This window comes from Diceros bicornis, chromosome 6, assembly GCF_020826845.1.
Source record: "Diceros bicornis minor isolate mBicDic1 chromosome 6, mDicBic1.mat.cur, whole genome shotgun sequence".
NCBI lineage: Eukaryota > Metazoa > Chordata > Mammalia > Perissodactyla > Rhinocerotidae > Diceros > Diceros bicornis.
The window spans coordinates 54,725,962-54,747,364 of NC_080745.1; the positions used below are offsets into that span (position 1 = coordinate 54,725,962).

General features: G+C 33.0%; 1 protein-coding gene across 1 annotated transcript in view; it reads right to left on the bottom strand.

Annotated features, from left to right (window-relative positions):
- Positions 1–6,378: 6,378 nt before the first annotated feature.
- Positions 6,379–21,403, bottom strand: part of LOC131407218 (gastric triacylglycerol lipase-like) — a 121,059-nt gene continuing 106,034 nt past the window's right edge. Inside the window, exons 6-10 of the mRNA XM_058543467.1 lie at positions 20,715–20,851; positions 10,534–10,680; positions 9,876–9,947; positions 7,755–7,826; positions 6,379–7,249 (exon numbers count right to left, since the gene is read on the bottom strand). Of these exons, the coding sequence (XP_058399450.1) occupies positions 7,016–7,249; positions 7,755–7,826; positions 9,876–9,947; positions 10,534–10,680; positions 20,715–20,851 (662 nt within the window). The 3' untranslated portion in view covers positions 6,379–7,015. The remainder of the gene's footprint in view (positions 7,250–7,754; positions 7,827–9,875; positions 9,948–10,533; positions 10,681–20,714; positions 20,852–21,403) is intronic.

Genomic DNA, 21,403 nt, shown 5'->3' on the forward strand with positions numbered 1-21,403 from the left:
CCCTGTTATTCGAAGTAGTGATGTTCTATAAAGTCAACAAAAAACACTGAGTTAGCAAATACTGAATTCAGTGATCTTAGGGGGAAATAGAGTTATGTTCCTGTGAACCTCTGGCCACAATATTTTCATCAAATAAGCAATACGTAACCTTGCTTTATGTGTGTGTCTTCTTAAAAACATCTCGTTTAATACACAGTGTTGATTCATTAACTTTGAACTCACATCCGACAGCACTGTAACTCATGTCTCAATGAAGCTTCTCTTAACCCATGCGTTTCTCTGTAAGGCACATCACAGCCTTCTTGTGCTCAGAAACACTAAACAACACTTCAGCATACAACTGAGGGACATTTTAAGGAAGAAAATCATCAGCAAAAAGCACCAAAATGTGAAAAATATGGCACTAAATTGCTAGTGAAAAAGATATTGTTTACAATATGAGAGCTGAAATAAGGCAGAGTGTCACCTTGTTTGACTGCAGCTGAGAACATGCACAACTGGCCACTCTAGTTTTTCGCTGCCCTCTGCATGTCCACAAATGACTATAAAAGCACCATATTGAGTTTGGTGTTATAAATAAATTTTAGCAGGCAAGCAAATTCTCAAATATGGAGTCTAGGTACAATGAGGATTGACTGTGGTTCCTAGCTGTCTAGATTTTTCTTTTTTCCATGTTAATACAATCAAACTTAAGCCATTTACTGACATCTGATAATGTATATAATACTATTTTATATACTATTGGTTCAGTTTGCAGAATTGTTTCCTTTTAGGAATATCTCATAAGCCTTTTCTTTCAATGACATTGCTATATCACTACCTATTCAGTTCCAAAATTATATTCTATCTAAAAAAAACAAAAATCCTGACATGGAGTCTTTTTACTGCTGGGCTTCTGCATCCTCCTTGGGCATGCTTCTTAGCTGTCTCTATGGCATATTTGAGTGGTCCTCTGAAAGCCACCCTTGCTTTGCTCAGGACAGGTTTCTCAGGTTCTTTAGATCTAGGCTTTTTATAAAGCTGTGAAGTAAAATGCAACTTAGAACTCATGAGTCAGTTTGTGCCAGTCGCAGTCTTAAAGTTAAAATATACTAACATTAAACTGAACGATAACGCCACATCACCTCAAAGGATAATTGCAGTGATGAAAAAATAGCTACTACTTATTGAGCCTTCATCGTGAGTGCCAAGGCTTTTACACAAATACAATATTTCAGGTAAGCTTCTCAAAATCCTTTGAGGCAGAATCCTTGATTCATGTATTTGAACCAGTATTCAGGAGCACTACAATAGGGGCCAGTCCTTGTGGCCTAGTGCTTAAGGTCAGTGTGCTCTGCTTCGGTGGCCGGGGTTCTGTTCCAGGCACGGACCTATACCACTTGTCAGTGGCCGTGATGTGGCAGCAGTTCACATACAAAATAGAGCAAGATTGGAAACAGATGTTAGCTCAGGGTGAATCTTCCTCAGCAAAAAAATAAAAAATAAAAAAAGAAGAACACTACAAAGGATGATGGAACCAAGGGGATCTGGATTTCAACCCCTTCTCAGCCATTTATTTCATCTTTGGCTTTTAGTGGGTTACCTGATGTCTATAGTTCTCAGAATTATAATTTATAGTGGTATAATGAAGATTAGTAATAAAAGCTACAAAAGATTCTATTTATAGCAATGACTAGACAAACGTGTGTATGTTTGCACGCAAACCCATATGTTATGTTTGTGGTTTGTGGGTTTGAGGTAGGAGCGGTGAGTTCCTAGTCTCACTATTCTCTACTTCCCTCTGGTAACTCTGCCTGGGAAATTTTTATCTCAGGGGAAATTAGACAAATTGAATGACATACCAGTTTTATTTATGGCTGGGGATTCCTCTATGTTTTTCCATGTAGCAGCTGTTCAGTCATTTTCATTGCTCTAGGAGTGTATTCCATTGTGAGAACACACAACAACCTATTTATCCATTTTATTGTTTATAGCACTTGGTTTATTTCCATCTTGGGATATTGTGAAGAATGTTGCTATGAACATTATTGTAGACAGATTTGGTGTACATATGTTTTGATTTTTGTATATTCCTAGGAGTTGAATTGCTAGGTAATAGGCTGTGTATATGTTCAGCTTTGATAGATATTTCTAGGCTATTCTCCAGAGTGGTCGCCCCATTTTGCTTCCATCAGCAGTGTATGAGAGTTTTGTTTTCCATTTATTGACCAAGTTTGTATTGTCAATTAATTTTATTTGGTTCATTCTAGTGTGTGCTTTAGGGTAATCCTATGTTGCCTGATAGCTAATGAGGCTGAGAACCTTCTTCTGTTTATCAGCTATTTGAATACATGATAAGCAGTGCCTCTTCAAGTCTTTTGCCCACTTAAAATTGGATTGTCTGTATCTTTAAAATCAATTTACGAAAGTTCTTTATGTATGCTGGATATGAGCAATTTATTGGTAATTGAGTGTTATTGGAACCATATATTTCCACACTATGGCTTGCCATTTCATTTTCTTAATGATATATCTTGATAAATAGAAGTTCCTAATTTTAATATAATCTAATTTTCTGATTTTCCCTTTATGATTATGTTTTTTGTGTCAAGAAATCTATGCCTGCTCCAATGGCGTAAAAATATTATATGTTTTCCTCTAGAAGCTTTATTGTTTTGCTTTTCACATTTTACATGTTTTGTCTGCAATTCTCCTGAACAGTTGTGTTCAGGTAAAATACGATTCAAAATTTATATATTTACATTTATATGTATGCAATTGATATATTTTAAGCCCCCAGTTATTTCTCTACAGTGCACTGTCACTTTTGTCAAAATCAGATGACCATACATATGCGGAGCTGCTTCTAGATTCTCTAGTCTGTTCCATTAGAATATTTTTCTATCTTTGCATCAATTTTTCACTGTCTTAATTACTACAATTTTACAATTTTTGATACTAGATAGTATAAATATTCCAATGTTCTTACTCTTTTTTAAACATTTTCTTCGCTATTTTTGACCATTTGCAATTCTATACAAAATTTAGATTCAACCTGCAATTTTCTACAAAAAAAGAAAGCTGTTTAGAATTTTAATTGAGATTGTATGAAATATATAATTCAATTTGGGGAAAACTGACTCCACGAAATTTCTTCTTGTGTTTTAATACTTTAGAGTCAATAGTTAGAAGACTAAACTAAATTAAACTCTGAAAGGTTATTCTACTAATCCATCACTTGCTATCACAATAATATGCTCCTCATACCACCAAATAAAAAAGTACTGAATTACTGAGCTGCTAAATGGGGAAGTAGTGTGTGTGTATAAAGAGAGAATTGAAGTGAGAGGTGTTGTTACAGTAGAGCAGTAACTCATTAGGAGAAAAATCATGGATAATGCCTCCTGGTCTTCCCCTATGTTACTTACAGTATAGTTAATCTTAATAAGAGTTAGGAAAATTAGTGTTTGGGACTATTCAGTTCTATTTGCAGACACATATATTTGCTGAAGAGTTTACTTGGAAAATATCAGGAGCTGGAGACAGTTGCCTCGTGTAGTTTAAAGAGTCTTGGATGGAGAATCAGAAGACCCACCAAGGTTGATTCCAGCTCTTTCATTTAATATCAGCATGACCCTGGTTGAACCATTTAATAATTTAACTGCAGCTTTCTAATCCTTAACTTGTAATTCCTTTCATTTTTCTTACTGATAGTACAAGGGTTTTGTGATAATCAAGTGAGCTATTCTCTGTCTAAATACAGGTGTCAAACAAGAATTTGCTGAGTAAAACAATGAATTAAAGGAAGAATGAAAGGTTATTTTTTTCTACCTTGTCTGAAGATCCCTCAGAATTCCTATAGATTTAATGGGGGACATCCAAATAATTTTTATTTGAGGAAGTTTTTTTTCTTTCTCAAGGCCTTGTATAGAATTTGAAACACATTAGCTCTTATTCTTTTAAAATCTTCTGTCTAGCATATTTTCATCAACATTATACTTCATTGAAACCTGTCCCCTCTCTTCTAGTATTAGGGTATGGGTCTGTCCCATCCAGGCCATGGTTAGCACCTGACATATTTTTAAGCAACCAGCCCAACCTGGCTAGGACACTCTTCAGTAGTTAAATGAATAGTCTCAGGCAAATAGCACTTTTACTGTTGCACCTATAAAGGGGAAGCTAAACTTTTCAAATGGTTAGAGCAGTTCCCCCTTCCCCTCAGAAGACTTCCAGAGGGGGTTGCCTTTATGACAGCTGTGAGATCATAACTGTAAAAGGTCTTATTTAGGACTATTCTCAAAGGTAATCTGACCAATGTTTGGTCCACCTTGGGAACTCTAGGATCTTAATTTGTGTTTTTAATAGAGTTGATTTAATTCATGTACAGAATGAAAAAGAATACTTTTAACTTGGAATTCATAAAGCATAAATGATTTGCTTGACAAAGATTAAATTTGCAATATGGAAGGAAGGTTATATTTTCTTAAGCAGTTTCTATAGATCAAATTTAGATGAATATCAACTTTAAATGTTAGCTATAGAAGTGTGGTTCTAATAGTGACTATGGATTTTTTCTCTATACGACAATGATGAAACCCTGAGCCCAGACTAATGGAAATGTTTCTTACATGTGAAAATATGGTACTTAATTCTCAGAGTCTGGAGGGAGACTCTCTGTGTCTAAACACAAGCCTTGCCACTCACAACTTGTGATATTTTCAGCAAAATTAATTGCTATGGACTGAACTGTGTCCTCCCAAATTCATGTGTTGAAGCCCTAACCCCAATATGATGGTATATGGAGACTGGGCCTTTGGGAGGTAATTAGGTTTAGATGAGATCACAAGGTTTCATGATGAGATTAGTGCCCTTCTAGGAAGAGACCAGGAAGATGTGCTCTCTCTCTTTCTCTCTGTCATGCGATAACACAGCAAGAAGGTGGCTGCCTGCAAACGAGGAAGAAGGACTGTCACCAGGAACTGAATTGATCAGCACCTTGATCTTGGACTACCCAGTCTCCAGAACTGTGAGAATTAAATATCTACTGTTTAAGCTACCCAGTCCATGGCATTTTGTTCCAGAAGCCTAAGAAGACAAGACATTACTATTTCTTCCCATAAAAGTAGGGATTTTTATCTGTTTGGGTCCCAGATGTATCCCACTGTTTGGTATAATGCCTAAAATTTTGTAAGTGCCCCATTAAATATTTGTTAAATGATTGAACTTCTCCAGACTCTCCTCTTCTTTCAATCTCATTTTGCTTTTTCATAATTCTTCTGATTCTTTCAACTTCCTACTCTGATATTCAGCCCACAGTGGCCAAAAATTTATTTATTTTTGCCCCTGATTAGAACATATATGTAAATATTAGAAAATTCTTTGCCTCTCTCTATTGTTTCTCAAAGTTCAATTTTTATATAAACAGTTTCCATCTGTATTATGTCTATAATAAATATTACTCTATTCTTATTTGCTATTTTACAAATCAAAAATGTTATACAAACAAATTTTCTTCATCTTCAAATATTTCTGCTTGAATTGTTGGTGAATTGTATGCAAAGCTGCATTGGAAGGGAATTTCTAGATCTAGAAAGAATTCTAATTCAAGGACAACATTAAAACAGGTCCCCTTAATACTCTGAAACCTTATATCATGGTTACTACTTTCAGAGTATCATCACAATTCTACCAATTACTGTGTGTTAAGTATATAATGTAGGATAGATACTTTCATGATCAGTATTAAGTTGCATCACACAATGTGGCTTTTTTGAGGGTATCTTCATATTTCCTGTGAGAATCTGTAGAAACTAAGACTCTATGCATCATTTTGGAAAGATTTTCACCACCTGAGTTAGTACAATGGCGAACAGTTTGAATTTTGCCAGCAGTATTTTCCAGTCCTTCACATCTGATACCATAAACCGTCTATTCTCCTTTTCTGCTTCCTTTGTGCATTTTTTTGTGGAATGTTCTAAATCTTAATAACTCTACTGTTTGCAATCTCCATGTTTTGCTCTCTTCTTTATCCAGAACTTTAAAAATTTCTGCAATGGGGGAAATGTTGTATATCTGTAACCAATATATCAGTAACCACATATGGCTATTGAGTACTTGAAATGTAGCTAGTGAGACTAAGGAAATGAAGTTTTAATTTATTTTAATTAATCCTGATTTAAATTTAAATAGCCATATGCAGCTACTGGCTACCTGATGCGACAGCACACTAGCATTGATAAATGAAAGAGGCCAAAACATTGTGATAACCTCACATTATTCTTGGGCTTTCAACACAAATGGAGTGACTCAATCCAACAGCATCATATGTTAATGACTCAGATACTTTTAGATCAATGTATGAGTAAACCCTGGAGTCAATAAATAATGTCTTTTCAGCCTTTGACACTTTATATTTATTACTGATTGGCAAACTTCTTGCGGGAACTACTAGTCCTGGGAAGAGCATTTTCCATAATAGAAAAGTGATACTCAAAAATTCCTCCTATTTTCCATACTAGAGAGTACTAATATAATCAGTTTCTTGAAAACAGTGACTGGTCCATATAGATGGTGAGACAAGAGAAGTCCTGGTCTCACTGAATTTCAGCCAAGAGGACTCATTGACAAGGTCTTATTTGGCTTCACTGCCAAAAAGTATGGTAGGCATTTGTATAGACCTTTCTCCAGATACCACACGCCCCAAATGCATACCATACAACTCAGTTTCTGCCTGCATAAATATTTCAGGATTGTTTTATTGCCCATAAGAAGTATGCTTATTCTTTAAAGAGCTCTCTTCTTGTCAAAAATATTAAAATTCTCATGGAGTGAAATCATTCACAAGATGAATGAAATATTTTATAAGTGCTCATTCTTCTTTGGACTAGTGCAAATGATTTAATAATATGATTCTGGCTTAAGAACCAGAAGCCATCTAAACAAAAAAAGACAAGCAAGAAAACTTTTGCATCTAGAAAAGCAAGGGGCCCTCAGAAGAGGTGGAAAAATATGTGTAAAGACAAAGAAAATTTCACCTTCACTGAGATTCATTCATCATTGTGATGATTTCAGTGTAAATCTGATCATAAACATCTAATCCTAATACAAAATCAAGATGATTGTAGGAAGGAATCTTCTTATGGTAAATGAGATTGGAGATTTTTCCTTCCAAATTCTTAACATCTATTGGGTCCGCCAGAATGTCCCGTCCACCACTCCAGATTGCCGTTGGAACCTTCATATCTTCCACATGGTATAACGGAGGAGTGGGCTAAAGGAAAATGAGGAATAGTAATGTGTATGTTACCAGCATATCAAACTATAAATAGTAAATTGACTGTTTTCTTCTCCCATGAAATGATAATGGTTATTACCTATTTATTAAGTCCATAGAAATTATCTATAGAAGCTCAACCTTTGTCAGACAGAAATGGACTATTTTTCAAGCCTTTAAATTGTACCAACCACATGATTTTCACAAACTAGAAACTCTGTGTTCCTTAGGTTCTTTATATGTGAAATGGTGATATTAATAAATATCTGATACATCTCATAAGGTTGTTGTGAAGTTCAAATGACATGATATACGAAGTTGTGCTTTGTATAGTACTGTGGTAAGAATTTATGCTTTATTATTTTGAACCCATTCTTAGGTCTATCTTTATCATCCTCCTTGGAAGTGTAAACTACTGCATAATCTTTTAAAAATAAGTGTTTTCTTATATCTTTAACATATTTTCATTTTTGTCTTTCCAAAAGGGTCAAAGTGACCTTACCTGATTATGGTGTAGAATATTTAGAAATGAATTTCCCCAGTCATAAGCTTGAAATGTACCTTTATTAATAACCTTAAATAAAGATTAAAAAAAATATTACTGATAAAATCTTATAAAATAAATAGAGCTAGAGATTGTTGAGTTTATTGCCTCATTTTACAATATGACCCATTGATTCAGATTCGATGTCCCCCATACATAAGTCCAGTACTCTTTCTACCACAATGCTATGTGCTCCTGGATGTATGCCTACTAAAACATATTCCTGGACAACTAGAAATCAGACAAATTAGCACAAATAACATACTTTTAAGAAAAACATTAAGTACATTTTAAACACATTTTAATAATGTTTAAACTATAGTAACTTATCATGCTATCTATTAAGGAAGCACCTAATAAACCAATGGAAAAAAACTATAATTTTATGGGAATAAATGGGTGTTTGTCAAGTTATTTTAAAACGCTAATTTGTTATATTATTACTCAATTTTTTGGTACAAAGTAAATTTCGGTTTGTAACTATTTAATAACCAAATATTTCAAATTACAAGGATCCAAGTTAATGAAGTCTTACAGCACAAATAAAATTTGCAGAGCCAATTTACCAGCAGTATGAAGACTGCTTCACTGCTTTGTAATCCAATTGACACCAAAACATATTTTCAAACAGATTAAATTAGTTAACATTTGCCTGGAAAATTGATATGCAGAAAAAATTTTATCCTTTATGTAGAATTTTCTTTTTATAAATATTTTCCCATGATACTCCAAGATAAAGTAATTTTTGCAACATAGTAAGAAAGATTTCTGTTGCAAAACAATTGTCTCAGAATTGGAAAGAGTAAGAAATGGGACTTTTGTAGCATTCTAATTGTCAGATATAAGTAATTCCAGGACTCTTTCTCCTACAAAGTAGAGACGCTAGGCAGTGGAAATGTTCCAACTAGGTTTCTGAAAACAAGAAAATGGAATGAAGCATTTCTTCTCAGGAGGTTACACATGTTGCTTTGTTGATTACGGGTCAATGGAGTAAAAAGTTTCATGGCAATGAGGGCACATAGAATCCAAAATTACCACCCATCTATAGATTTCAAATAGTAGATGCCTTGGAATAAGATGCTCTTGCACCCTGTGTATAGGCATCAGCTTACACCTTGGCAAATGGTATTAGCAAGGTGAGGTCATTTTATCCCCAATATTTCGGCTGCCACATGGGAAAGTCTTCTGGATGAGTAGAGAAGAAAATTATCACTATTTACACATATACCTGAAGGGCTCCTAGAATTTCCATCTATGATTAACCCCTGAAGATTGCCAAAATTGATGCTAAATTGACATGAAATACATTTATACCAGTTTTCCACTTTAAACGGAAAAGAAAGCTATCATTTTTGAGGGTAAAAGAAAGAATTCTGCCTTTATCACATTCCCCCTTTGTCCTCACACATGGCGGGCAGTATCTGTCCTTGGCATCAAAGTTCCCGTTTATGTCCTCAAACAGGTATGTAATACATTGGCCTCAAAACAAAAAAGATAGAGAATCACTGAGCCTTACCAAGTAGAAGAGTTTTCAAAAAAAGAGAGAGAGGAAAGGGAGCCATGGAGGGAGGATAGAAAAGAAGGGATGAAAGGAAGAATGGGGAAATGTCTAGGAAATTTGCCATTTATTATTGTCATCTGGTTGGAGATGGCATATGTAAATTATTGCTAATTTTAATGAGACTATGAAAACAAACGACAGAAATGTTATGGATAGGTTTATGAAACATTTTCCTTTTTTGTTAAAAAACTCAAACAGCTGCCTTGATTATGGGATGAAAATGTTGAGTTGTCTCATAAAATAGAAGATGCCAAATTAAAATGAATTTGGAATATCATAGTGGGCATACTTATACTAAAAACTTATGTATTTATCTGAAATTAAAATTTATTTGCTAAACCTGGGAAACCTAAAGAAAAGTCATTTAATTGAAATTTAAAATCTGCAATAAATTATCTTATTCTCCAAAATCATTTTTTAAACTACACCACATGACATAGTCATGATTTTTCCCCACGTTTTTTAAAAGATATTAGAAGCTCAATAAATACTGAGTGATAGAATTTGAAAAGTTATACCTGAGAATAGTGTAAAATATTCTGAACTGATGTTCCTGCTGGAATCTTTGTTAAATATACATCCAGACGATTCTAGAAGAAAGAAAAACAATATACACATTTGTGAATAATTAGTTTCTTTCCAAGAATGAGAATATTTCAAAATAGTAGAACTGTGTTACTTCTGTGAGTCAGACCCCTGTTTAATCAGTTTAGAAGGAAACGTGATTTTGTCCATAGCCAGAGGAATCTAAATCTCTTTGCGTTTTACATGATAATGTTTGATCGAAATATTTGATTGATGTCTTAAACTGAATGATCAGTGCCTAGATAAATAACACTAGATTTATTAAAATGGGGCAGACAGAGGAAAGAGATTGAAACTCTTCACATATGATATTCAGACATGCATTCCTATATGATGTGAAGGTTTATATTTGAATTTTCTACAGAGTCATATAGATTATTTCATCTCAGAAATATTGAACTTTAGAAATTATGTACACAATACATCTTGGATTATAATATAGTTTACCTATATGAATCAAGTTGAGATATATATTTTTTAGGTAAGTTAATTGTCCCTGGGTTTTAATTTTTACCTATCGAGATAATGATATAGCACCACTAACACATCATCAAGAAAAAACATTTATTTTAAATCATTATTGACACATACCTCATTTAGATTTTTTGGATTATATCCTGACACCAATGTGAGTAAATTGTTGCAAATTGTACCAATGACTGCATGGTTGCACACATCCTGACCGATGATTTTATTCATATTTGTATGGGGTAAAAATTCTTTTTCACCAAACAGAATCTGAAAATAACATATTTGAAGGATAATTTTTGATAAAAAATGTGTTTTCTCCAGTAGAAATCAAGAAAGATAGAAGAAATAGGAAATACAAAATTGCAACGTATTATTGAAAAATAAAATGAGTTAGTTCACTGTGATATTCTACACATTTTTCTAATATGAAAAAAGTTGCCAATAAAACAGTATGTGTTAGAAATGGTTTTTATTAATTCAACCAGAATGAACACTTTTGAGAGTAATGAACTTGATCTGACTTCAGATATAGAAAACAGAATTTACTTTAATATAGCTAATGAAAATAAAATTGTATATTTTTTGATGCTGTGCTACATATAAATGGAAAGAAAACACACCCACACTTACAATATATACAGACAGGTAAGCTGGAATAATTTGCTAATTTTACGACATGTCCATTATAACAAAAAGTAGTAAAATGGGATTTATAAAGTGAATTTTAAAAAAAAGAGAAAATAAATTTCCAGAGATAGTTAAGCAGGGAAGAATAAGTGAGTTAGATAAAGCACAATAGACTAAGAGATGGGGGAATAAACTAGCAAGAATAGACTGTGAAGAAAAAAATTATGAATGGTTATCATAAAAAAACATATTTTCTCTGAAATCCTTCAAGGAGAGGATAGCGAAAGTGTATTTGGAGAAGTTAATGAGGTAAAAACAAAGGAAATTATCTTAGACTAGAATTGAATCTGTCTCAGACATGGAGACTAAAAGAGAGGAAGATATAAAATCTGTAGATAAAAATAAAAGAATGAAAGTAAATCAAAAAATAAAGCATAGAATTTTACATAATGTACAATTATATTTACATGTATTTCTAGAAATGGAAAAACTAATCCTGGGTTTACACTATGTCAAAACTTATTGGACCATATATTTAAAATGGGTGCATTTTGTTGCATGAAAATCATTAAATTATGAAAAAATAACATAAAAAATCACAAATATGACAAATATAAAGTTAAAAGGAACATCATATAAGATAGATATTAGAAAGAAAAACCTATAGTACAAAGACACAACCTTTGGATGTTGAGAGAACTACTCTGTATGCATTTTCTTTGAAAGGGGCAAAACTAAATTATGAGTGAAATTATTTTCATAGAAAAGGGCTCTGTCTAGAGTATATCTGGGTAGTAGGTAATGCAAACAAAAATTACTATAATTATAGAGACTTTAAATAGCATAATAATTTGATTTATTTGAAATATTTGTAACATGGCCTGGGAAAATTAGAGAATCCACATTCTTTTCACGCATACAACAAAAATTTACAAAAATTGACCAGGAGTGTGACTTCTTTATTGGGAGCATAAAGACCTCTAAAAAGCCAACCCTCGATAATAGCAATAAGAACTGTCAAAATCAACTGTATGAAAATTCTGAAAATTAAAAGATTGCAACAATCCATAGAGTATATCTTTAATAAAACTCTTGAGTCTTGGCAAAAATAATGAATTGTGAGATGTTTTAGCTTGTGATATTCCTCTGTCCATTTCCCAGCTCTGCAGTTGCTTTGGAAAACAGGAGCCTTGCAACCAATGAAGCTTTGTAGACTAGCAGCTTAGCAGCCACTGGAAGACAATGAATGGGTTTGAAACTCCTCAAAATGCCCCCTGTCCAGTGAACTGTTATTATTTCACCTGTCTGGCAGACCTCAGAAAAACCCTATTCATAGAGCTTGTCTTTATTTGACTCAGATCTTACTAAGTGGGAAAAGCCCTATCCCATTTTTAGAGACCCATAAGACACCATCAAACATGTTAACATAGGCATAATTGGAGTCTAGAAGAGGAGGAGAGAGAGGGGCAGAAAGAATATTTAAAGAAAGAATGGCTAAAAACTTCCAAAATTTGATGAAAAACAATTTTCTTCATATAAAAAAAGGTGAACAAACTCTAAGTAGGATGAATTCTAAAGAGATCCAGAAGAAGACACGTCATGGTCAAATTGTCAAAAGACAAAGACAAAGAACTTTGAATGCAGCAAGAGAAAAGCAACTCATCACCTAAAAGAAATCATCAATACAATTAACAGATGATTTCACATCACAAACAACAGAGGTTAGAAGACAGTAAAATGACATATTTAAAGTTCTAAAAGAAAAAGACAATCAATCACAAATTCTTTATCCAGCAAACCTATACTTCAGAAACAAAGGAGAAATTAAGACATTTCCAAAGTAAGAAAAAATTAAAGAATCAGCCACTAGCAGACCTGATCTACAAGAAACACTAAAAAGAGTCTTCAGACTGAGTGAAAGGACACTAGCCAGTAGCTTGAATTCACATTAATAAATAAAGACAACCAATAAAGGAAAGTACATAGGTATTTATAAAAGATAGTAAAAATGTATTTTTGTTTGTTATTCTTTTTTCCCCCTCTCTGATGTAAAAAGCAATAATTGTAAAAATGTGTTGATGAACCCATATATAATTTATAAATATGTAATTTGTATAAGAATAGAATAGAGGGAGAAGAAATTGAGCTATATGGATCAAAGTGTTTATATCCTACTGAAGTCGTTAGTATTAATCTAAACTAGATTGTTTTAAGATGTAATTTTTAATCCTCAAGGCAATAAAAAAATAACAAAAGATATAGTATAAGAAACAGCAATAGAATTAAATGGTACACAAAAAATATCTATTTAACACAAAAGAAGTCAGTAATGAATAGATAAAGGAACAAAAAGGTATAAGACATATAGAAATCCAATAGGAAAATGGTAGGAATAAATCCTACTTTATCAGACATTACATTAATGTTAAATGGATTAAACACACCAATCAAAAGACAGACATTAGCAAATAGATTTTAAAAAACATGATCCAACTACAGCTTCAATGTAATCTCTGTAGAAATCCCATCTGCCATTTTTGCAAAAATTGGTATGCTGGTCCTAAAATTTATATGGAAATGTAAGGGACACAAAGTAGCAAAAACCATCTTAATAAAGAAGAAAAAGTTTGGAGGACTCACTCTTCCTGGTTTCAAAACTTACTATAAAGGTAAAGTAATCAAGATAGTGTGGTATTGGCTTAAGGATAGACATAGACAAACTAAGTAGAATTGAGAGTCCAGAAATAAACCCATATATATAAATACATATATATCCATATATCCATATATATATATGTATATGTGTACACATATGGTCAACTGATTTTCAACAAAGGTGCAAGGAAATTAAATAAGGAAGGAATATTTTTTGCAAACACCAATGATCTGTGATAATTGGTTGCCCATATCACAAAATGAAATTGGCCTCTTTCCTCATACCATATACAAAAATTAACGTAAAATGGATCACTAACATAAATGTAAGAAGAAAAACTATAAAACTTTTAGAAGAAAAGGAGGACATATTCGTGACCTTGGCTTAGGCAATGATTTTTAAAATATGACACTAAAAGCATAAGGGACAAAAGAAAAATGATAAACTGGACTTTATAAAATTAAAACTTTTGTGCCTCAAGGACTTCATTAAGACAGTTAAAATACAGTACATAGAATGGGAGAAAATATTTGCAAACCATATATCTGAGAAGGGACTTGTATCCAGAATATATAAACTCAACAACAGACAAATAACGACAAATCACCAAAGGATTTAAATAGACATTTTTCCAAAGAAGAGAAATAAATGGCCAATAACCACATGAAACAATGCTTAACATCATTAGCCATAAAGGAAATGCAAATCAAAGCATCAATGATATACCACTTCACACCCACTTGGATGGCTACAATAAAATGACAAGATAATAACAAGTGCTGGCCAGGATGTTGAATGCAGCTACACTGCTGGTGGGAATAAAAAAAAATGATATAGTTATTTTGGAAAACACTTAGGAATTTCTGAAAAATGTTAAACATAGAGTTATCATATGCCCAAGCATTCCATTCCTAGGTATATACCTGATAGAAAGTGAAAACATATGTCCACACAAAAACTTGTAAATGAAGGTTCATTGCAGGATCATTCATAATAGCAAAAAAATGAGAAACAACCCCAATGTCCACTAATAGGTTGGTAAAAGGAAAAACAAAAGTGGTATATCCATACAATGGAATATTATTCTGCCATCAAAAGGGAGTACTGATTTGTGGTACAACGTAGATGAATCTTGAGAACTTTATGCCAAGTGAAAGAAGCCAGACACAGAAGACCACATATTGCATGATTCCATTTATATGAAATTTCTCAAATAGACAAATCTATAGAGAAAGTAGATTAGTGGTGGCCAGGTGCTAGGGAAAGGGGACAATAGCGTGTTTCTTTCTGAGATTATGAAAATGTCCTGGAATCAGATAGTAGTCATAGTTCAAACAAATAAAAATGCATGAAACAAGAGTCTTCAAACACTAAATTTCAGGCAGCACAAGACAGTGATCTCTGAAAAAGGTAAAAAGTGAAACAAACAAATTGAGCCCCAGAGTTGCTCAGCTATTGCCTGAAGAGTATTCTCAGGCTGCAGCACAGGAACCCAGGCAAAGCTGGGCAAGCTATGTGAATTAATGAGGCAGGGTTGAGATTTTGGAGAAAGCCAAGGTGGCTAAAGTTACCATGGAAAAAAAAACAAAGAATGAGACAAAGAGACAGGGAGAGAGAGAGAGACAGAGAGAGATCCAGAGGTCTATGTAGATTCCACCTGGATTCTTCAGCTTAGTATTCATCTGTACATGTATTTGCGGAAACATACTCAAGGCCAGGAAATGAACCACCTGAAAGAGTTGGAGATAACAACCCCTGGAGCTCGAAGGTCTGAAATAGGGCCTGTCCCCACCCACCAGATTTGAAAATCTCATCATTAACCATTTTTAGAGTAATTAGTAGGAAATTGACTCAGAAGAAGGAAAAATTAGACCTAGACTAAAGGCTATTCTGGTTTCTACTAACAAAGCAAAAGAGCAAGCCTCAAAATGAGCAAACTGTTTCCAAGCAAGTTAACTGCATCACACAACAGAAGCTCAAAACGGTTTCTAGGAATATGGAAATATCTAGCATCCAATAAGAAAAACGTCACAACGACTGACAATCAAAAATTACCAGTCACACAAAGAAGCGGGAATTAGGCCCATATGGGGAGAAAAATAAATCAAGAGAAAGACTCAGAACACAGATGATATAATTAGTAGATGAGAATATTAAAAGTTATTTTAACTATATTCCAAATTTCTAAGACAACAGAAGAAAAAATGAGCATGTTAAGCAGAAAAATGGATGGTATGAAAAGACTGAAGTTGAAGTTTTAAAAATTAAACCTAAACTGTCTGAGATGTAAAACACACTGCACAGGATTAGTAGAAAAGGAAATAGTGCAGAAGAAAAGATTATGTAACTTGAAGACATAAAAATAGAAACTAAGCAAAAAGCAACGTGGAGAGAAAAAGTATTGAAAAGAATAAACATGTATCAGTGATGCACGGGACAACTTTAAAAGTCCTAATATACGTATCATTGTAGCCTCTGAAGGAGAGGTGGCCCTAGGAAATATATTTGAAGAAATAATTGCTGAAATTATTAAAGTTTGATTTTCCCAAACTATGTACCCATAGACCCAAAAAGCTTAATGATTTCCAAGCATAAGAAACATGAAAAAAATTATACCAAGGCACATAATAAAAAAAATTGCTTAAAACTAGTAATAAAAGCAAAAAATCTAAAAGTGGTCAGAAAAAAAGACATTACATAATAGAGGAAAAATCATAACAATAACAGACTTCTTGTTTGAAACAATGCAACCCAGGAAACACGGAGCAACTAAATTAGAAATAAACACTCCCGTTAAAAGTAAATACAATTTACTTTGATTGTAAAGTACCAATAAAAAATAGAAAAAACTATAAACCTAGAATTCTATCCCCAGCGAAAATATTTTTGACAAAGGCAAAATAAAATTATTCATAAATTTAAAAAACTGATAATTAATTACCAATATAAAAAATGTTAAAAGAAGTCCTGTAGTAAAAACGAAAATCATGTCAGATGGAAATCAAGTTCTACACAATGAAATGAAGAGCACAAGAAATAGTAAATATACAGGTAAATATAAAAAATGGCTCTTCTTGTTTTTTAATGAAGAAATAATTGAAAAGATAAATTACTGTTTAAAGAAAAATAATAATAATGTATTTTGGTGTTGGTAACATATGTCAACCTAAAAGGTATGACAAAAATATCACAAGTGCCAGGAGATGGGAAATGAGAGTTTACTGTTTTAAGGTTATGATACTATATGTTAAGTAGTAAATATTACTTGCACATAGACTGTGATAAAGAAATACACTATAAACCCAGAAGGAACCTTGAAAAAACAAAACAAAATAAATTGATATACTTAATAAGCCAATAGAGTAGGTAAAATGAAATCATAAAATATACTCAATTAATCCAAAATAAGGCAGAAAAAAAGAGAACAAAGAACAGATTGAGCAAATACAAATCGCAAGTTTTAAACCTAACCATTGTAATAACCATATTAAACTCAAACGGTCTAAACACAATAATTAAAAGGGTTAATAATCATATTAAACTCAAATGATCTGAACACAATAATTAAAAGACAGAGATGGTTAAATAGGATCAGAAAGAAAGGTCCAACTTTGTGCTTCCTAATAGAAACCCACTTTATATATAAAGACAAACAGGTTGAAAAAAAGGACGGAAAAAATATGCCACGATAATATCAGTCAAAAAAGAAATTAGAGTGCCTATATTAACCTTAGACAAAGCAGATTTTAGATCAAAAATATTAACAGAGATAAAGTGGATCATTTAATCACAACATGATCAATTCATCAAGAGAACATAAAAATCCTAAATGTTTATGTACCTAAGAAAGCTTCAAAATGCATGAAACAAAAACTGATAGAACTATAAGGAGAAATATGCAAATCCACAACTACATTTAGAGGTTTCAATACTCCTCCCTCAGGAATGGATATAACAAATATAAAATCAATAAAAATAAAGAAATCTTGACAATATTTTTACCAAGATGACCTAATTGACATTTAAAGAACACTCCACCCCATGGCAGCAGAATGCATATTCCATGTACATTCTTTTCAACACATATGAAATATTTGCCAAGATGGACCGTATTCAGGACTATAAAACAAGTTTCAATGAATTTAAAAGGATTCAGATTATATAAACTATGTTCTCTGGACAAAATAAAATTAGATTATAAATCAATAACAGAAAGATATCTGGAAAACCTCCAAATATTTGGGAACTATATGATACACTTTCAAGTAACCCAAGAGTGAAATAAGATATCAAAAGAGAAGTTGAGGTATTTTAACTTGAATGAAAATGAAATCATAATATATTCAAATTTATTCAATATCTCTAAGGCAGTGCCTAGAAAGAAATTTATAGCCATAAGTACTTAAATCACAAAAGAAGAAAGTTTAAAAAGCAATGATCTAAGAAACCAGGAAAGGAAGAAATTACTAAATCCAAAGTTAGAAAAAAGGAAATGATAAAGATCAAGTGGAAATCAATGAGCATTTAAAAAACACAATAGGGTAAATCAATAAAATCAAAGGCTAGTTCTTTGACAAGATTAATAAAACCAATAAGTCTCTAGCCAGACTGACCAGGGCAAAAAGAGTGATGCAAGAAATTACCAATAACTGGAACAGGAAAAGGGACATCGTACAGATTCTACAGATATTAAAAGAGTAGTAAGGAAATATTATGTATAATGTCATGACAATAAATTCAATAACAGAAAAAATAGGCACATTGTTTCAAGAGAGATTACCAAAGTTTTTTCAAGCATAAATAGATAACCTGTATAGGTTTTAAGCCTATTAAAGAAATTGAATTTGTAGCTAAGCACTCCCAACAGAAAATTCTAGGCTCAGATGATTTTACTGGTGAAATATATCAAATATTGATAAAAGCTAAAATGTCGATTGTACATGATCTCTTCCAGAAAAATGCAGCAAAAGGAATACTTCCCAACTCATTTTATGAGGCCAGCATTATTACTCTGAGACCAAAATTAGAGAAAGAGATCACAAGAAAAGAAACTATAGCCAATAGGCCTTATGAATATAGACGCTAAAATATTTTTAAAAATTTTTGCAAATTGAAGACGTTAATATAGAAACAGTATAATACATCAAGAAAAGGTGTGTTTTCCCCCTAGAATGAAAAATTAGATTAACTTTCAGAAAATCTATCAGTGTAATTCACCCTATTAACAGACTACTAAAGAAAAATCATGGGATCATCTCAACAGATGCAGAAAAAGCATCAAACAAATCCAACATTCATTCCTGATAGACATTCTCAGCAAACTAGGACTAGAAGGTAACTCACTTCAAGTGTGTCTATGAAAAACCTGTACTTAATATCATATAGTGGTGAAAGACACAATGCTTTCCCTCTGAACACAGGAAAGCATGTCTGCTCCTGTTCTTTATATTCAACACTGTTCTGGAGGTGTTAGCCAGTACAATAAGGCACACACACACAAATTACATTTAAAAAGTATCGACACTAAAAAAGTAAGTAAAACTGTCTTTATTCATAGAAAATATCATCCTCCAAATAGAAAACTCTATGAATCTAAAAAAAGCAATTAGAACTAATAAGTGTGTTTAGCAAGGTTGTAGGATATAACATCAATATGTAAAAATCAACTCTCTTCTATATACTAGCAACAAAAGAAATTATTACTTTTTAAAACCCAGGTGAAATTAGAGAACCCTTAAATAAATGGAGAGAGAGACTATTTTCATGAATTGCAAAATTCAAAATCCCAACAAGTTTTTGCTTTGTTTTGTTTGCTTAACAGAAATTGGCAACTAATTTTAAAGTTAAGTGCAGGTTACTATAATAGGAAAATAATTTTTGAAAACAACAGTATAGGTGGAGAACTCACAATTCCTGGCTTCCAGAATTACTGCAAAGATTTTCGTAAGGAAGCAATGTCTAACTAGTCTACTCAACAAAATCAGTGGGATATGCAAGTTACAGATAAGGTTAAGAAAGTCGTCGCTTCTAGACGTCGCTTCTATTTTTAACAACATGCCTAAGCCCAGAATGTTAATTAATACTTTTTATATAAAAGGAAACAAAACAAACACTTTGCAACATTATCTATATTTTTAAGAGTACGTATACAGGTAAATGCATAAAAATACCTCGAAGTATAAACAACAAACTAGTAAAAGTTATACGTTCCCAGGAGAGGGGATGGATGGATGCAAGTATACATATGAAGATATGCTCAATCATTAGTCGTTAGGTAAATGCAAATAAAACCACAGCAAGAAACCACTCCGTACCAATTAGAATAAGTAAAATTTTAACCTGAAAATATCAACTGATGGAAAGGATGCAGAGGAACTGTTACCATCACATTTCGTTGGTGGTGCAAAATGGAACAGCCACTTTGGAAAACTGACATTTCTCGTAAAGTTAAACATACACTGACCATATGATCATTGTTGTTACCATGAACAATACGATTTCCAATAATTTTATTTATCTTTCATTATTTCCTATATTTTCTACAATATTCCTGCACTAAATATATAATTAAAGTAATGACTGCAGGTGTAATGGAGAGACTTTTGTGTAGGCAGAGGCACGATGATGGCAAAAAAAAAAGGAAGTTGAAAGGGGAAAAAACACTTTCAACCTATTGAAATTTCAGTGTGCACAATTAAAAGATCATGATAGTAAACTTGAAAGAGAAACAGAGATTCTGGATTTGCATACAAAGAAACTGCATTAACAATGATTTGTAAAGATAGACAATACATATAAGGAAAAAAGGGAAAAAAACCTTGATGAGCTGGATGATGAAAGGCTGCGCACCATGCAGAATGCAACATCAAGTTGAGGAGAGAGCTACGTTACAGCCAAGCCAGTGAGGGACACTGAGCATTTTAATCCAGCAGGAGGTCGTCAGCATCTGTCTTCTTTAGCTTGGCTTACATTTCCTCATTCTGAAAACTATAAGCATATGCTATAAGGAATCACAAACCTTGAACAGTGTTGGGTGGATGGAAGCAAAAAGGCGCAAAATACTTGTTGTGTATGTAAGAGTGGCAGCTGGAGCCAGTGCAAAATTGATTTTAATCTTTTCAGCCAGTTGTGGGTTTGTTGCAAATGCTGCAAAAGCTGAAAGAAAACAAGAGAAGGGACTAGTTTCCCAGGGTTCTCTCTTGCTTCAAATTCCCATTGTCATTTGGCTAGTCCACCTAACATTATATAATGTGGCTGTTACCTTGGCCATATATCCCAGACTGGTCTCCAGGGATTTCCCTATAACTAGCCCTGCACACTGCCACCAGATTAATTTCTCTAAATCTCATTCAGTTTGTCTGAGAGGTTGCTGATTCCATAGCCTGACATTCAGTGGCCACTACTGTTTTATTTTATTAGTAAAAACTCTGGAAAAAATAAACCATTCCTCCTCCCATTGACCAATTTCTCTTTCACTTTCAGGATTCTAATTGTTACTTAGATGTTTTCCTCTCTGGGCTGTTTCACCTGTTTTTTTCTCTATTGATTACTTGGAATCTGGTTTACGTGTATTGAGGACCTAGATACATCCTCTACTCTTTGGGCCTCTTTTCCAGAGAGGTTGAGAAATCTGTCTTCCAAAAGACCACCTATATTTAAAGTTCAGCTCAACATTCTCTTTTTTGTCATAAAATCTTCCCTGATAAG